At 46.5% G+C, this 13,392-nt stretch overlaps 1 protein-coding gene across 9 annotated transcripts in view; it reads right to left on the minus strand.

Moving 5' to 3' along the window:
• The window catches only part of cdc42bpab (CDC42 binding protein kinase alpha (DMPK-like) b), a 98,599-nt gene that overhangs the window by 30,019 nt on the left and 55,188 nt on the right, over window positions 1-13,392 (minus strand). For 6 of the 9 annotated variants that reach the window (XM_071370677.1, XM_071370678.1, XM_071370683.1 and 3 more), the window contains 13 exons: window positions 10,200-10,293; window positions 8,060-8,260; window positions 7,771-7,788; window positions 6,776-6,914; window positions 6,410-6,519; window positions 6,166-6,245; window positions 5,323-5,489; window positions 4,679-4,807; window positions 4,191-4,324; window positions 3,798-4,040; window positions 3,467-3,577; window positions 1,800-2,044; window positions 155-260 (listed from right to left, as the gene is read on the minus strand). In XM_071370677.1, the coding sequence (XP_071226778.1) occupies window positions 155-260; window positions 1,800-2,044; window positions 3,467-3,577; window positions 3,798-4,040; window positions 4,191-4,324; window positions 4,679-4,807; window positions 5,323-5,489; window positions 6,166-6,245; window positions 6,410-6,519; window positions 6,776-6,914; window positions 7,771-7,788; window positions 8,060-8,260; window positions 10,200-10,293 (1,777 nt within the window). The remainder of the gene's footprint in view (window positions 1-154; window positions 261-1,799; window positions 2,045-3,466; window positions 3,578-3,797; window positions 4,041-4,190; window positions 4,325-4,678; window positions 4,808-5,322; window positions 5,490-6,165; window positions 6,246-6,409; window positions 6,520-6,775; window positions 6,915-7,770; window positions 7,789-8,059; window positions 8,261-10,199; window positions 10,294-13,392) is intronic. The other 3 variants (XM_071370685.1, XM_071370682.1, XM_071370680.1) reach the window with 1 other exon arrangement.

Consider the following 13,392-nt stretch of genomic DNA (forward strand, 5'->3'; position numbering starts at 1 on the left):
AATTTCATTTGATTTGAAGTGGGGGGGGGTGGTCATATGATGCGAGAATTGGGATGTGTGTGTGAGAGGGTTACCTTAGGTCAGGGCAGTGTGTGTGTGTGTGTGTGTGTGTGTGTGTGTATGTGTGTGTGTGTGTGTGCATATAACATCTCACCTTGTCCAGTTCACTGGAGAGCTTCTTGTTCTCCTCGGTCAAAATGACCCTCTCCCTCTCGTACTTCTGCTTGTACTCCGTCTCAAACTCCTCACGCTCGCTTTGGCTGCCACACACACACACACACACACACACACACACACACACACACACACACACACACACACACACACACACACACACACACACACACACACACACACACACACACACACACACACACACACACACACACACACACACACACACACATTCAGATGTTCCATCATCACTTACACAAACACATCAACCACACACTATACCTGCTATTCAGAGCAAGGTCCGATGAATACACACATAGGCCAGATAAGGAGCATTGAGACAAAGCCCCGTCAGACATGCCATATTAATCTCAACCACATCAATACTGTTAAAGAGACTATCCAGGAGCCAGATCTGCATCCCAAATGGCAACCCATTCCCTATGGGCCCTGGTCAAAAGTAGTGCACTAAATAGGGGAGAGGGTTCCATTCGGGGCGCACACAGTTTGAACTAGGCAAGCCGGGGATGCTGGAGGGTAGAAAAACTTACAGCTTTTTCTCCAGTGTCAGTCTGTATCAGGTGCCGTTAGGTTAGAGGAATGTTGCTTCTTGGATAGAGGCAGAGGGGGATAACACTAGCTAGATCTAAGGGACTCTAACACATGAACAAGGGTCTTCTCAGGAGCTAGGTCAGAGGAGAGAAGGTAACTAGCGTTAAACTACACTGCGAGTACAGCACAGTTGAGGCCAGGGTGAAGTAACGTTAACCATGTTTACCTTGCATAAACCTCGCTGGAAAGAAGAGGACGAGTACACTGTCAGGTAAGTGCTACTACACAGAGAGAGAGTAACTGTTCTACTGAATGGGTCAACTCCATAGGCCCGTTTCCCGGTACCAGATGAACTTAACTGGACTTAAAAAGCACTTTCAATGGAAATGTTCAAGTAGACAGACAGACAACGGCAGTTAGATCTAAGGAACTCTAAGACATGTACAAGAGTCTTCTCAGGAGCAAGGTCACAACAGAGGGGTAGGGTCGTGACGATACCAGTATCGTGATACTCAGATGCATCTTAGCAAGGAACATGAAAACTTGAAGCGGACTTCATATCTTAAGGAAAACCGTTCTTAACTGCCTCATGTTGTCACGTGTTTATTGCCTCATGTTGTCACGTGTTTATTTCCCGAGCTATAGCACACAATATTTGACATAAAGCAGGTTTTTAAAGGAGCAATGATTTTAGTCTGCTTTGTGGGGTTTTTTGTGCCATGGAAAATGTTTGTATCACGATACTGGTATGGTGACAATCCTAATAGGAGGAATCTGAGATCAAACTACACTGTGAGCACAGTAGAGTCCAGAGTGAAGTAACTTTGACCATGTTTACCTCGTATAACCCTCGCTGGAAAGAAGGGGAAGAACCCAGTCGGGCATGTATAGTATATCTCCATGTACTACAAAAAGGTTTTAACCAGAACCACATGAATGCTTTGTCTATGTCTCTAAATTGACTGTCCTATAAGTCTATGAGTGTTGTGGATATCCAATTCTACTAAGACGGTAGCGCACATAACCCATTACACACACAAAGAAATACATCTAGACAGACAAGACAAACACACCTCTCCCTGCGCGTCTTCTCCAGTTTGTCCTTGAGCACCAGGATCTCCTTCTGCAGGGTGAGCTGCTGTCCCTCAGCGTCGCGGAGCTCCTTGCGGAGGCCCTTGAGCTCGTTGGCGTGCTGCGCCTCCCTCCTGCTCAGCTCCTCCTCGTAGAACAAGGTCTTCTTCTCCAGGTCGGCACGCAGCTTCCCCACTTCCTGGCTCTGGTCCGAGCCCACCACCGAAGCTGACGGCCCCACCTGCTTCTGGTTCAGGGGAAGAGAGGAGTTAGCCAAATATACACGTCCAGGGGTGTGTTCATTAGTGCATGCCGGAGCAAAACGCTTTGCAATGGAAAAAGTTTGCTTCCTTTTGGTTCCTAGTGAACACACCCCAGGTGTGTGTGTTTTGTGAGTTACAGTAGTGTTTCCACCCCTGTAAAAAAAAAAACGACTTCTAGGTCTCCGAATGGGTGACGTCATCGATTGAACGCTACGCTAACTAGCTAGCCATTTCACATCGCCTACATGTGCGTTTCTGACTACAAGTCGCTCTGGATAAGAGCGTCTGCTTACATCTGTGAAGATCTGTACATGAGCAACAGAGAGTGAGAGAAAGTAAGAGAATGGTGAGTTACGTCTTATAGAAAGGGTATCTGTGTGTGTGTATTTGTGTGTGCGTGTGTTAGAGGTCCTCACGAATCCACCTGTACCCGAATACCCGAGACCCGATCCGGGATCCGAGTGGATTCGGATCCAGAATTCTAAATAATGTCACGGGTCTGGGTCGGATCTGATATGATTGTCACGGGTATGTGTAATTTTAACTGACTGATCTGGAAGGAACCATACAAATCTGAACACGATTGCTGAGGTAGCGAGAGAGAGAAATTGTATCATTTATGCTGCTTCTCTTTGCTTTTCACGGGAATGCCTCGGGTAGCTTGTTGTTGGCCAATCATAAGTCATCAAAGGGGCAATAGGCTACAGTCAGAGCCTTCGTGTGTGGCAAAAGAAAAAAAAGATCTAATCAATGGAAGAAGGAATAAAAATGACGGAATTAAAACATAAAGGAGAAGTATAGGCTACAACGACCAAGAGCCAACAGGCATGCTGCTACTTTATATTCTGAATGGAGTTGTTGTTTGTAACTGTGCAGGACGAGAAAGCGCATGCAGCCTCAATTAGCCTAGCTAGCTTACTTAACATTTACATTACATTGTACTTAACTAGCTTCTCCCAGTTTGATGCAGTCAAGAAAGGTACTACGTAATCATATTTGATGATAAATAACCTTGCTGTGGCAGCTGTTAGTCTACTATAGAGCGAGTCGGCTTGGTTGGTTGCTGTTTCTCCCTCATTCGTCCCTCAGTCACTCGCTCACACTCACAGTAGCCTACACACACAGCACGGCCCCTGCTAGAGCATCACCTCTCTCTACTTCTTCTCCCTCGCACTTTATCAGCTCCGGGTTATTAAAGTCGCTTAAACCTTTTCTGCTGCTTCCTTCACTCGGATCGGACAGGGTCTGGATCTGACCAGTTCTATACCGAACGGATCTAGTTGTCCGCGAGTCCGTTCGGAATGGGTCTCCATATTTTACAAATGAATTTACGCATACCGGGTCCAGATGGGAAAGCCCCAGGGCCATCTTTTTGCCCCCCCGTGAAGGCCTCCAGTGTGTGTTACCTTGAGTCCGTCCAGCTCCTCCTCTAGCTGTCTGCAGTGCTGCTCTGATCGTTCTCTCAGCTTCCTCTCCTTCTGAGCGTCTGCTGTCTGCTCCTCGGACTGGGCCTCCATCTGAGAGACACATCCAGCAAGGGGTTAATACACAGACACACACACACACACCACACCACACACACACACACACACACACGAGGCCACCACAGATCTTCTTCCACGTAGACATAAAGACACGCACACACTAACTATCCAAAACTAAAGAGGTAAAAAAAACATCCATCACACAGACACACCAATACCTCGAAGAACCACGGGAACCACGTGACTACTCTACCTCCTTCTTGGACCTCTCGGCCTTGCGCACCTCCAGCCGTAGAGCCTCCACCTTCTGGGACAAAGCCTCCATCTCCTCCTCCTTGTCCCGGAGCTGGCGGCCCAGGCGCTGCTTGGCTGATCGGAAGTCAGTCAGACGCTCGTTGAGCTCGGAGAACTCCTGCATGGCCAGCTTCCTCTGGCTGTGGGCTTCTTTCAACTCCTTTGACTGACTCTTCATCTTCTCACTGGCCTCCATTAAGTCCTATAGGGAATGAGGGTCAGGGTTAGTGGCTGACACTGAATGACTGGGAGTAACACCCAGGCGGGTGCTGTATGTTGGTGGTGAATAGGGTGAGTTAACCCAATAGAGTATCGAGGCCTAGGGAAGAAGCACACCGACACACACACACACCTTGTGCAGGTCGTCCCTCTCCAGGTTGAGGCTCTTCATCTGTTTCTCCAGGCTCCTGATGTGTTTGGATGAGCCCTCCATTTCTTGACGGGCTGATGTAGCTTCCTCCAACTTCTGCTCCAGTTGACCTGAGTCTGACACACACATTACCCACATTACACAGGGTCAATGTTGTTATACACAACATTGGCCAATATGCATCACATTTCCCTCTGATGTATGTTTTCGGTCATTATATATTTCATTTTATAGGTCAATGACTATGCAATTCCCATAATGAACCTGGCTTGTTTACTGTATGCATTATTTATTGCCAGCTATTACGTCTTCCTAGTCATTACTGTCCATCTCTCCATTTTGTATCTGCACTTGCCCATTATGGAGAATGTATTTCCAGTCCGACTCTATCCATGCATGGTCAACGCTGACCTGGCTGGAATGTGTTTGTGTTCTACTACACAGTAACATCTTTACAGTTGAATGTTTACCTGCGATCTGTTTCTTGAGGATGTCAATCTCAGTCTTCAGACTCCTGATCTCCACCTCCTTGTTAGAGGGGACGGGTGCTGGTCCTTCTCCTGACGCGTGCTGCAGGGCCTGGACTGTCTGGGTCGACTCTGGAAGAGGAAAGAGGAGAGGTTGAGGGGAGGGTGAAAGGAGAGTGTGAAAGTGATTTCAGAGTATTAGAGAGACGGTGTGTAAATTAAACATCTGGAGAGTGGCCCGGATGAGGAGACAGGTTAAAGAAGGATTGAGACAACTGAGACATGATTGTGTATTTGTGCCATTCACAGGGTGAACGGGCAAGACAAAAGATTTAAGTGCCTTTGTGGTAGTAGGAGCCAGGCGCACCGGTTTGTGTCAAGAACTGCAACGCTGCTGGGTTTTTCACGCTCAACAGTTTCCTGCGTGTATGAAGAATGGTTCACCACCCAAAGGACATCCAGCCAACTTGACACGACTGTGGGAAGTTTTGGAGTCAACATGGGCCAGTATCCCTGCGGAACGCTTTCGACACCTTGTAGAGTCCATGCCCCTATGAATTGAGGCTGTTCTAAGAGGAAAGGGGGGATCCAACTCAATATTCATAATGTTCTGTACACTCAGTGTATATGTGCGTGTGTGTGTGTACCTAGCAGCTTGCGGCTGAGCTCAGTCTTCTCCTGCTCCAGGCGTCGTATCCTCCTCTCGTAGGCTTCGGTAGCTAGACTCTCCTCCAGACTGCGCTGGACACACACATCCATCTGTGCCGGACCCAAACCACCCGACTCCCTCAAACAGCCCCGGTCAGATAGGGTACTGGAGGTGGGGGAGAAAGAGGACAGGGAGAGAGAAAGGGGAGCGGGGAAGAGAAAGGGCAGAGAGAGAGAGAGGGGAAGAGAAAGGGGAGAGAGAGAGAGGGAGAGGTTAAGAGAAAGGGGAGAGAGAGAGAGAGAGAGAGAGAAAGGGGAGAGAGAGAGAGAGAGAGAGGGGAAGAGAAAGGAGAGAGAGAGAGAGAGAGAGAGAGAGAGAGGGGGAAGAGAAAGGGGAGAGAGGGTGAGAAAGTGAGGAGAGAGGGTGAGAAAGTGAGGAGAGAGGGAGTGAGAGAGAAAGACACAGAGAGCAAAGGGGAGAGAAAAAACACAATTAACAGACCATTAGCCTTCAGGCTAGGATAAGAGATAAGATGACAAACAATCCCGATTCAATAGCTTCTCACTAGTGGAAATTGAGTGTTAGTTTAAGTGTGGTTGAGGTTAGATCAGATGATAGAAAAGTAGGAGTGAAGTAGCCTGGTCCCAGATCTGATTGTGCTGTGTAGTCTATGCTCATTGCTATGCCAAACATGACCATAGGGGTTGGCAAGACGGCACAAACAGATCTGGGACCAGGCTAGGAGTGAGGATGTATTTGTATGCATGCTGTATATACTAACAAAGCTGTAGAAGTAAACGTTGTAACTGAAAACGAGTGACGTTGTTTAGCGGCCACTCACCATTTACTGGTGTAGGTGAAGCCTACGAAGGGCAGGTGGTGTCCAGAGAAGGCCGTGTGAGAGGGAGGGGGCATCGTCTCCTGACACAACACAAAACACATTTGATTAAAACACACCTCTACAACATCACAGACCGTTGAGATGACGGCGTGATAAACGATGGAAACAGAGACGGAAAGATGACAGTAAGGAAGACTCTTTAAGCCTTGATTGTAGTCCCATAAAGAGAAAGGGAGAGTTATACCGAGTTCTTGAGACAATCATCGTCCACGTCAAAGTTGGACGTGTCTGTGGGGCTGCTGACTTCTGGTATGTAAGGGGCCTCGCACGTACGGATGTTGTCCCAGTCGATGCCTGACGGGAATGACAGACATTGGCATTATAGTTTCTTACGGTCATATTTATCATAATATACAGTTTCTTATTGTCGTATAAAATCGTATCACTATCGTCTAGTTTCACTTCAACGGCAATCATCATGATAAAAGCAGCTATAGTCATTTTATCTCGATGATTGGAGACAAGAGTTAGCGCGATAATAGGCTGAAGTTATACAGACAAGAGTTACGGCGATACAGACGGAGTCCCCTCAAACGGTTTCAAGCCCTACCAGAGAAGAAGGGGTGAGATTTGAAGTCCTCGATGCCGTTCTGGCCCAGGCGGTGCTCACGGCTGCAGATGAGGCGCCGGATAAGGTCCTTGGCCTCTTCGGACACGTCCGTCATCTGCAGGGGGAACTGGAAACGCTCCTAGGGACCCGGCGGAGGGAGGAGAGGGAAAGGAGTCAGAATAATGAGGATATGTCCCTAATGGCACCTTATTCCCTATTTTAGTGCACTACTTCTGACCAGGGAATAGGGTACCATTTGGGATGCTATCTAAATATATTATTTGTGTAAAGTTCTATTTCTCGTTTATTTTTACTGATCATGCATTATCCCCTATTGCAGTATACAGCAGTATAGTTCCATACTATAATTATTTTCCTGTTTCATGTATTTATTTGTGTACCTGGTCCTTGACAAAGAAGCACAGCACATTTTTTAAATGTATTATATAGCCCATGCATGTTTCCCCTGTTGCAGTAGAAAGCAGTATAGTTCTATGCAAGATAGTTTAATGCACACAAATAAGGCATTCTTTCAGCTAATATGGCCGCCGGGTGAGAGTGAAGGTATAGTTGAAAGGTGATGGGAAGGGTGAGGGGGCAGAGTTAGGAAGGTAGAGCGGAGTGGTTTGGAGTCAGGATAGGCTGAAACTAACTATGAACAGACCTGAGGTCGTATGTATCAATCGTCTCAGAGTAGGAGTTCTGATCTAGGATCAGGTCCCTTCTGTCCATATAATCTTCTTCATTATAATCTAAAAGGCTAAACTGATCTTAGACCAGAATTCCTATTCTAAATCGCTTGATACATACAGCCCCTGAACAGAACATACTCACACTTTAACCACTATCACTCAGACCCAGTCCCAAATCGACCCCAAGCCACCTACCGCCTATGCACTTGTGGAGATCTGAGAGGATTCTAGAAGTGTATAGGGGGTAGGGGAAAAGGGTCCATTTGGGACTGGGCAATCAGACCCCCAAAAAGAAACACTCACAGCAGCACCTAACTCCTCCTGTCGGTGGACGGAAAGGATCAGGAGAAAAAGGGGTAGAGAAGAGGGAAGAGTTGAACGCTTTGTAGTCAGAAAGAAGAAAACTAAGTCTATGAAACAGAAAGTACCTAGAACGTACAAACTCAGACTTCAGCCTAAGACCTAAACAATCCCACGTGTCTTGAACAAAGGTTTGAATAAAAACAAAAAAGTCTTATTTAAAGATGGGTTTTAGTACAGTAAGTACAATGTCACTACCAGTCACCATCAGCCACTAAGCAGCCCCCCTCACCTTGTGGTTCATGATCTTGCCGTAGGTCTCCACCAATGACTCTGCGTAGAAGGGGGTCTCCCCGTATAGCATCTCGTACATGCACACGCCCAGGGACCACCAGTCACACTCAGGACCATACTTCCCCTTCCCATCCTCCATCGCCTGCAGGATCTCCGGAGAGATGTAGTCCGGGGTCCCCACGGCAACCGACGACTGGACCTGAGGGAGACCAGGCCCAGGAGATGAATCGATTAGTGAGTGGATGGATGACATGAGGGATCAACCATGTAAATCATATAATACTTTATTTACAGTGCCGTCAGAAAGTTTTCATACCCCTTGACTTATTCCACATAATGACAAAGTGAAAACATGTTTTTAGAAGATTTTGCAAATTTACTGAAAATAAAATATCTAATTTACACAAATATTAACACCCCTTCGCTCTGACACTCCAAATTGAGCTCAGGTGCATCCAATTTCCTTTGATCATCCTTAAGATGTCGCTACAACTTGATTGGAGTCCACCTGTGGCTCATTCAATTGTTTGGACATGATTTAAAAAGAAACACACCTGTCTATATAAGGTCTCACAGTTGACATGTCAGAGCAGAAACTATACCATGAAGTCCAAGGAACTGACCGTAGATCTTAGAGATTATTATGATGAGACATACATTATATCTGGGGAAGGATATAAAACTATTTATAGAGCGTTTAAATGTTCCAAGACCACAGTGGTCTCCATAATTGGGTAATGGAAAAGAAATATGGAACTACCCAGACCCTGCCTAGAGCTAGACGTTTGATCGAACTGAGCAACCGGGCAAGAAGGACCTTGGTCAGGGAGGTGACCAAGAACCCAATGACCACTCTGACAGAACTACAGAGTTCCTTGGCTGATTAGGGAGAACTTGACAGAAGACAACAGTCTATACAGCAATTCACCAATCTGGGGTTTATGGGAGAGTGGCCAGACTCCTGAGGAAAAAAGCACATGACAGCACAACTGGAGTTTGCAAAAAGGCACATGAAAGACAGAGCATAAGGCAAAAGAATCTATGGTAAAAATGTTAACTTTATGGCCTGAATGCAAAGCACTAGATGAAGCATGGTAGTGGCATCATCATGCTATGGGGATGCTTTTCAGCAACAGGGACTGGGAGACTGGTAAGGATAGAGGGAACAATGAATGGAGCCAAATACAGGCAAATCCTTGATGAGAACCTGCTTCAGAGTGCAGATGACCTTAGACTGGGGCAAAGATTTACGTTCCAACAGGACAGGTACCCCAAACATACAGCCAAACAACAGTGGAATGGCTTCAAAACAAGAATGTGGAAGTCCTTGAGTGGCACAGCCAAAGCCCAGACTTGAATCCCATTGATAATCTGGGGAAAGACTTGAAGATTGCTGTTCATCGCCGCTCCCCATCTAAATTAACAGAGCTTGAGATAATCTGCAAGGAAGAACGAGAGAAAATCCTCAAATCCAGATGTGCAAAGCTAATAGACATTCCCAAGACGACTCAAAGCTGTAATCGCCGCCAACGGCACTTCTACAAAGTATTGACTCAGGGGTGTGAATACTTATATAAATGAGATATTTCCGTATTTCATTTTAAATAAATGTGCTATTTCTAAAAACATGTTTTCACTTTCTCATTATAGGGTATTGCGTGTAGTTGGGTGAGAAACTGTTCATCCATTTTGAATGCAGGCTTTAACAACAAAATGTGGAATAATAAGAGGTATGAATACTTTCTGAAGGCAATGTATCATCTGGAGCATTAATATGTAAATCAGGAGATGTTAATTGCGCGTCTACAGTGAGTTTGGAGTCAAATACGTCCACCAAACCTGAACGAGACCATGCCATAGAGTTAATAATACATAAATAACACTTAACTGAAACCTGGGCCAAAAGAGCATCAGTCACAGCAGCTTTAGAGAGACGGGTCCTCTAAGGTCTCAACTCATTCAAAGCCAAGTTGCCAACCCCTTTGGAGAAGCTCAACTAGAGGAAGTGTCTTAACAACAGGCAGAGCCATGAAATCCGCCAGAGGGGAGGCCAAGAGAGGGGGGGAGGCGGGTTGATTGGTTGGTGGTTTGGAGGCGTTTGGTTTGGAACATAGCCGTGTGTGTGTGCATGTGCTCACCGTGCCGTCCTCCATGAGTTTAAGGCAGGAGCCAAAGTCAGCCAAGCGGATGTGGCCGTTCATGTCCATCAGGATGTTGTCTGGCTTGATGTCCCTGAGAGACACACACAGAGACACCAAACTAAATATACTGATACCTAAGAGGAAGAAGGATAGATGGAGGAAGCGGGAGTGGAACAAAACAAAAAACACTTATATCCCAGAGGGGGAGACTGGGAGAGAGAATGAAAGAGTGAAAACAACTTTAACGCACACTAGTGATTGTTTGGTGTGAGAGAAAGAGACTGTGTGAGGGAGAGAGAGATTTTGGTTTAGAGAGTGTGTGTTTTTTCTCCTGGATGCCTTCACGTCTACCCTCATTAAGTTGTGAAGAGGGCACAACAACACATTTCCCCCTCAGGATTTGGCATGGGTCCCCAGATCCTCAAAAAGCTCTACAGCTGCACCATCGAGAGCATCCTGATCGGCTGCATCACCGCCTGGTATGGCAACTGTTCGGCATCTGACCGGAAGGCGCTACAGAGGGTGGTGCGTGTGTCCCAGTACGTCACTGGGGCCAAGCTTCCTGACATCCATGACCTATATACTAGGCGGTGTCAGAGGAAGGGCCAAAAAATTGTCAAATACTCCAGTTCCCCATAGACTGTTCTCTCTGCTACCGCACGGCAAGCGGTACCGGAGCGCCAAGTCTAGGACCAAAAGGCTCCTTAACAGCTTCTACCCCCAATCCATAAGACTGCTGAAGAAATAATCAAATGGCCACCCGGACTATTTACATTGACCCCCCTCCCTTTGTTTTTACACTGCTGCTTCGCGCTGTTTATTATCTATGCATAGTCACTTTACAAGTGACCTCGACTAACCTTTACCCCCGTACATTAACTCTGTACCGGTAGCCCCTGTATATAGCCTCGTTATTGTTATGTCATTTTCTTGTGTTACTTTTTTATTTTATTAGATTTTTTTAACTTTCGTTTATTTAGTAATTATTTTCTTAACTATTTCTTGAGCTGCATTGTTGGTTAAGGGCTTGTAAGTAAGCATTTCACGGTAAGGTCTACACCTGTTGTATTCGGCGCATGTGACAAAATTTGATTTGAAGTCTTGTGTTTATTTGGGCCGCGCCTCACCCTTGCTGCCTCTATTGCCAATAGGGCAGGCCCCTCACAGGGTTACACACACGCTCCCTGACCAGGAGACCCTGTCCTGAGAAGGCTTTACATCCCACTTAATGCAGACAATGTCAAGCCCGTGTCTCCACTGTTCCCCTTATTAATATACTAGTAATGCACAAAACATACCAGTGTAGCTGAAGCAAATCCAAGTTACACACCCACACAACACAAGTTGGGAGGGTTCTAGTTGGAGGGAAGGGTGTAGGTGGGCAGTATGGGGGTACAGTACACCCTGCTCTGGAGAGGGAGGGGTGTAAGGGGGAGGGGGTACCCCCTACTCATAAGCAGGCGCATAAAGAGGTAAACAGAAGCCCTGGCTTGCTGAGAGGATTGGGGAGGGGGGGGGGCAGCAGGATACAAAAGAACAAAGCCTTCTTACTGGACAGCAGGATACTGAGGCTGCAGCCCAAAATGGCACCCTTTTCCCTACAAATTGCACTACTTTTGACCAGTTGACCAGAGCCCCAGTGGCCCTGGTCAAAAGTAATGCACTTAATAGGGAATAGCTCGATGCCATTTGGGATTCAGACGAGGGACACAGAGAGAAGGAGCCTTTCTTTTCATGTTGAATCAAGTCAATGGGCTAAAAGGTACACCAACAGAACACCCTCCAACAAAGCAGACCTACTTACATTCGCCTCAAGTTTAGTTATAATGATACAATTAAGTAATTTCTGTGTTGTTTATTCTGTCCAACCATGTCTTTAACTGTGTCTTTGGGCTCCCGAGTGGCGCAGCGGTCTAAGGCACTGCATCGCAGTTGCATTAGGCATCACAACAGTCCCTGTTTCGAACTCAGGCTGTATCATGATTGGGATTCCCATAGGGCGGCGCACAATTGGGCCAGCGTCGTCGGGGTAGGACGTCATTATAAATAAGAATGTGTTCTGAACTGACTTGCCTAGTTAAATAACGGTTAAATAAAGAAAAAAATTCAAAACCACTGACATGCCTTCTCTTCAGTAAAAACTCTGTTTCCCAGTGTGCACCTCTCTCCACACCTCTGCTCACTCTACTTAACACCTCTGTGGGTGTCTCCAACCTCTCAATTACAGGCTCAAACCTGGCCCTAGCCTGCCCTCTCTCTGTGTGTTCCTCCTCCAGATAAACCATTAGTACACTGTGAAAACCTGAGCGGCTAACAAGCAGAGATCAAACAAACAGAACATGGCTACCACCCCTCTTTCGCTTGCCTCATCTCCACCTCCCTCTATGTCGCTATCTGACTTTCTCCTGTCCAAATCTCTCATTCCTCCCTCCCCTGTATGGCCACGGTGACTCGACAGTGGGCGGCGTGGGCAGGTTAATGCCTCCGGGGTAGGTTAACATGGCTAACAACATTAGCGGTTTCTCCCCTAGACATACCACAGGGGATGCTAAGCTAGTTCGCTTAGCGCATTGCTAATTAGGCTGCTCTGTCTCAGGCAGGGCAGGGCTCCTGCGGTCTTAAGGAAGGAGCAGTGGGGCTGAGAATAGAGGGAGGTAATCTCCTTTAAGACCTCATTGGCATCCATCTGTGAGGGCCATCTGGACACACACACACACGGCTGGACTGGGACAAGAATTCAGCCCTGGCATTTTATCCACACTGTTTGCCTCCCTGTTGTGCTATCTGTCTCAGCATCTTCTCTGCTGTCACTCTGTGCTTCTTCTTGTTCTCTCACTGTCTGTATGCCTGTCTGCTTAAGCCTTATACTAGGCTTGGGCAGTATGCCGTATACCGGAGTATTTTGAAATAGCCACAGGATGGTTTTTCAATACCGCCAAAACTATTTAAAGTTTTTTTTATTTTTTATAAATTGGAATATTTGGAGCTACTTTTTAAGTAAATACCTGTAGTCAACTTGTGCAATACGTTAGGAGATAAAAAATATTTTTCGTTCTTCATTTCACTCATCACATAACTTTTCATTATGAATCTTACCCGTAGTCCCCAGTCACATAGTGTTTGTTTACAAGCACACAACGATTAGTGACTGGAGCCTTGTGAGTAACTATTAAGTTAACTGTCTCAAATG

This window comes from Salvelinus alpinus, chromosome 27, assembly GCF_045679555.1.
Source record: "Salvelinus alpinus chromosome 27, SLU_Salpinus.1, whole genome shotgun sequence".
NCBI lineage: Eukaryota > Metazoa > Chordata > Actinopteri > Salmoniformes > Salmonidae > Salvelinus > Salvelinus alpinus.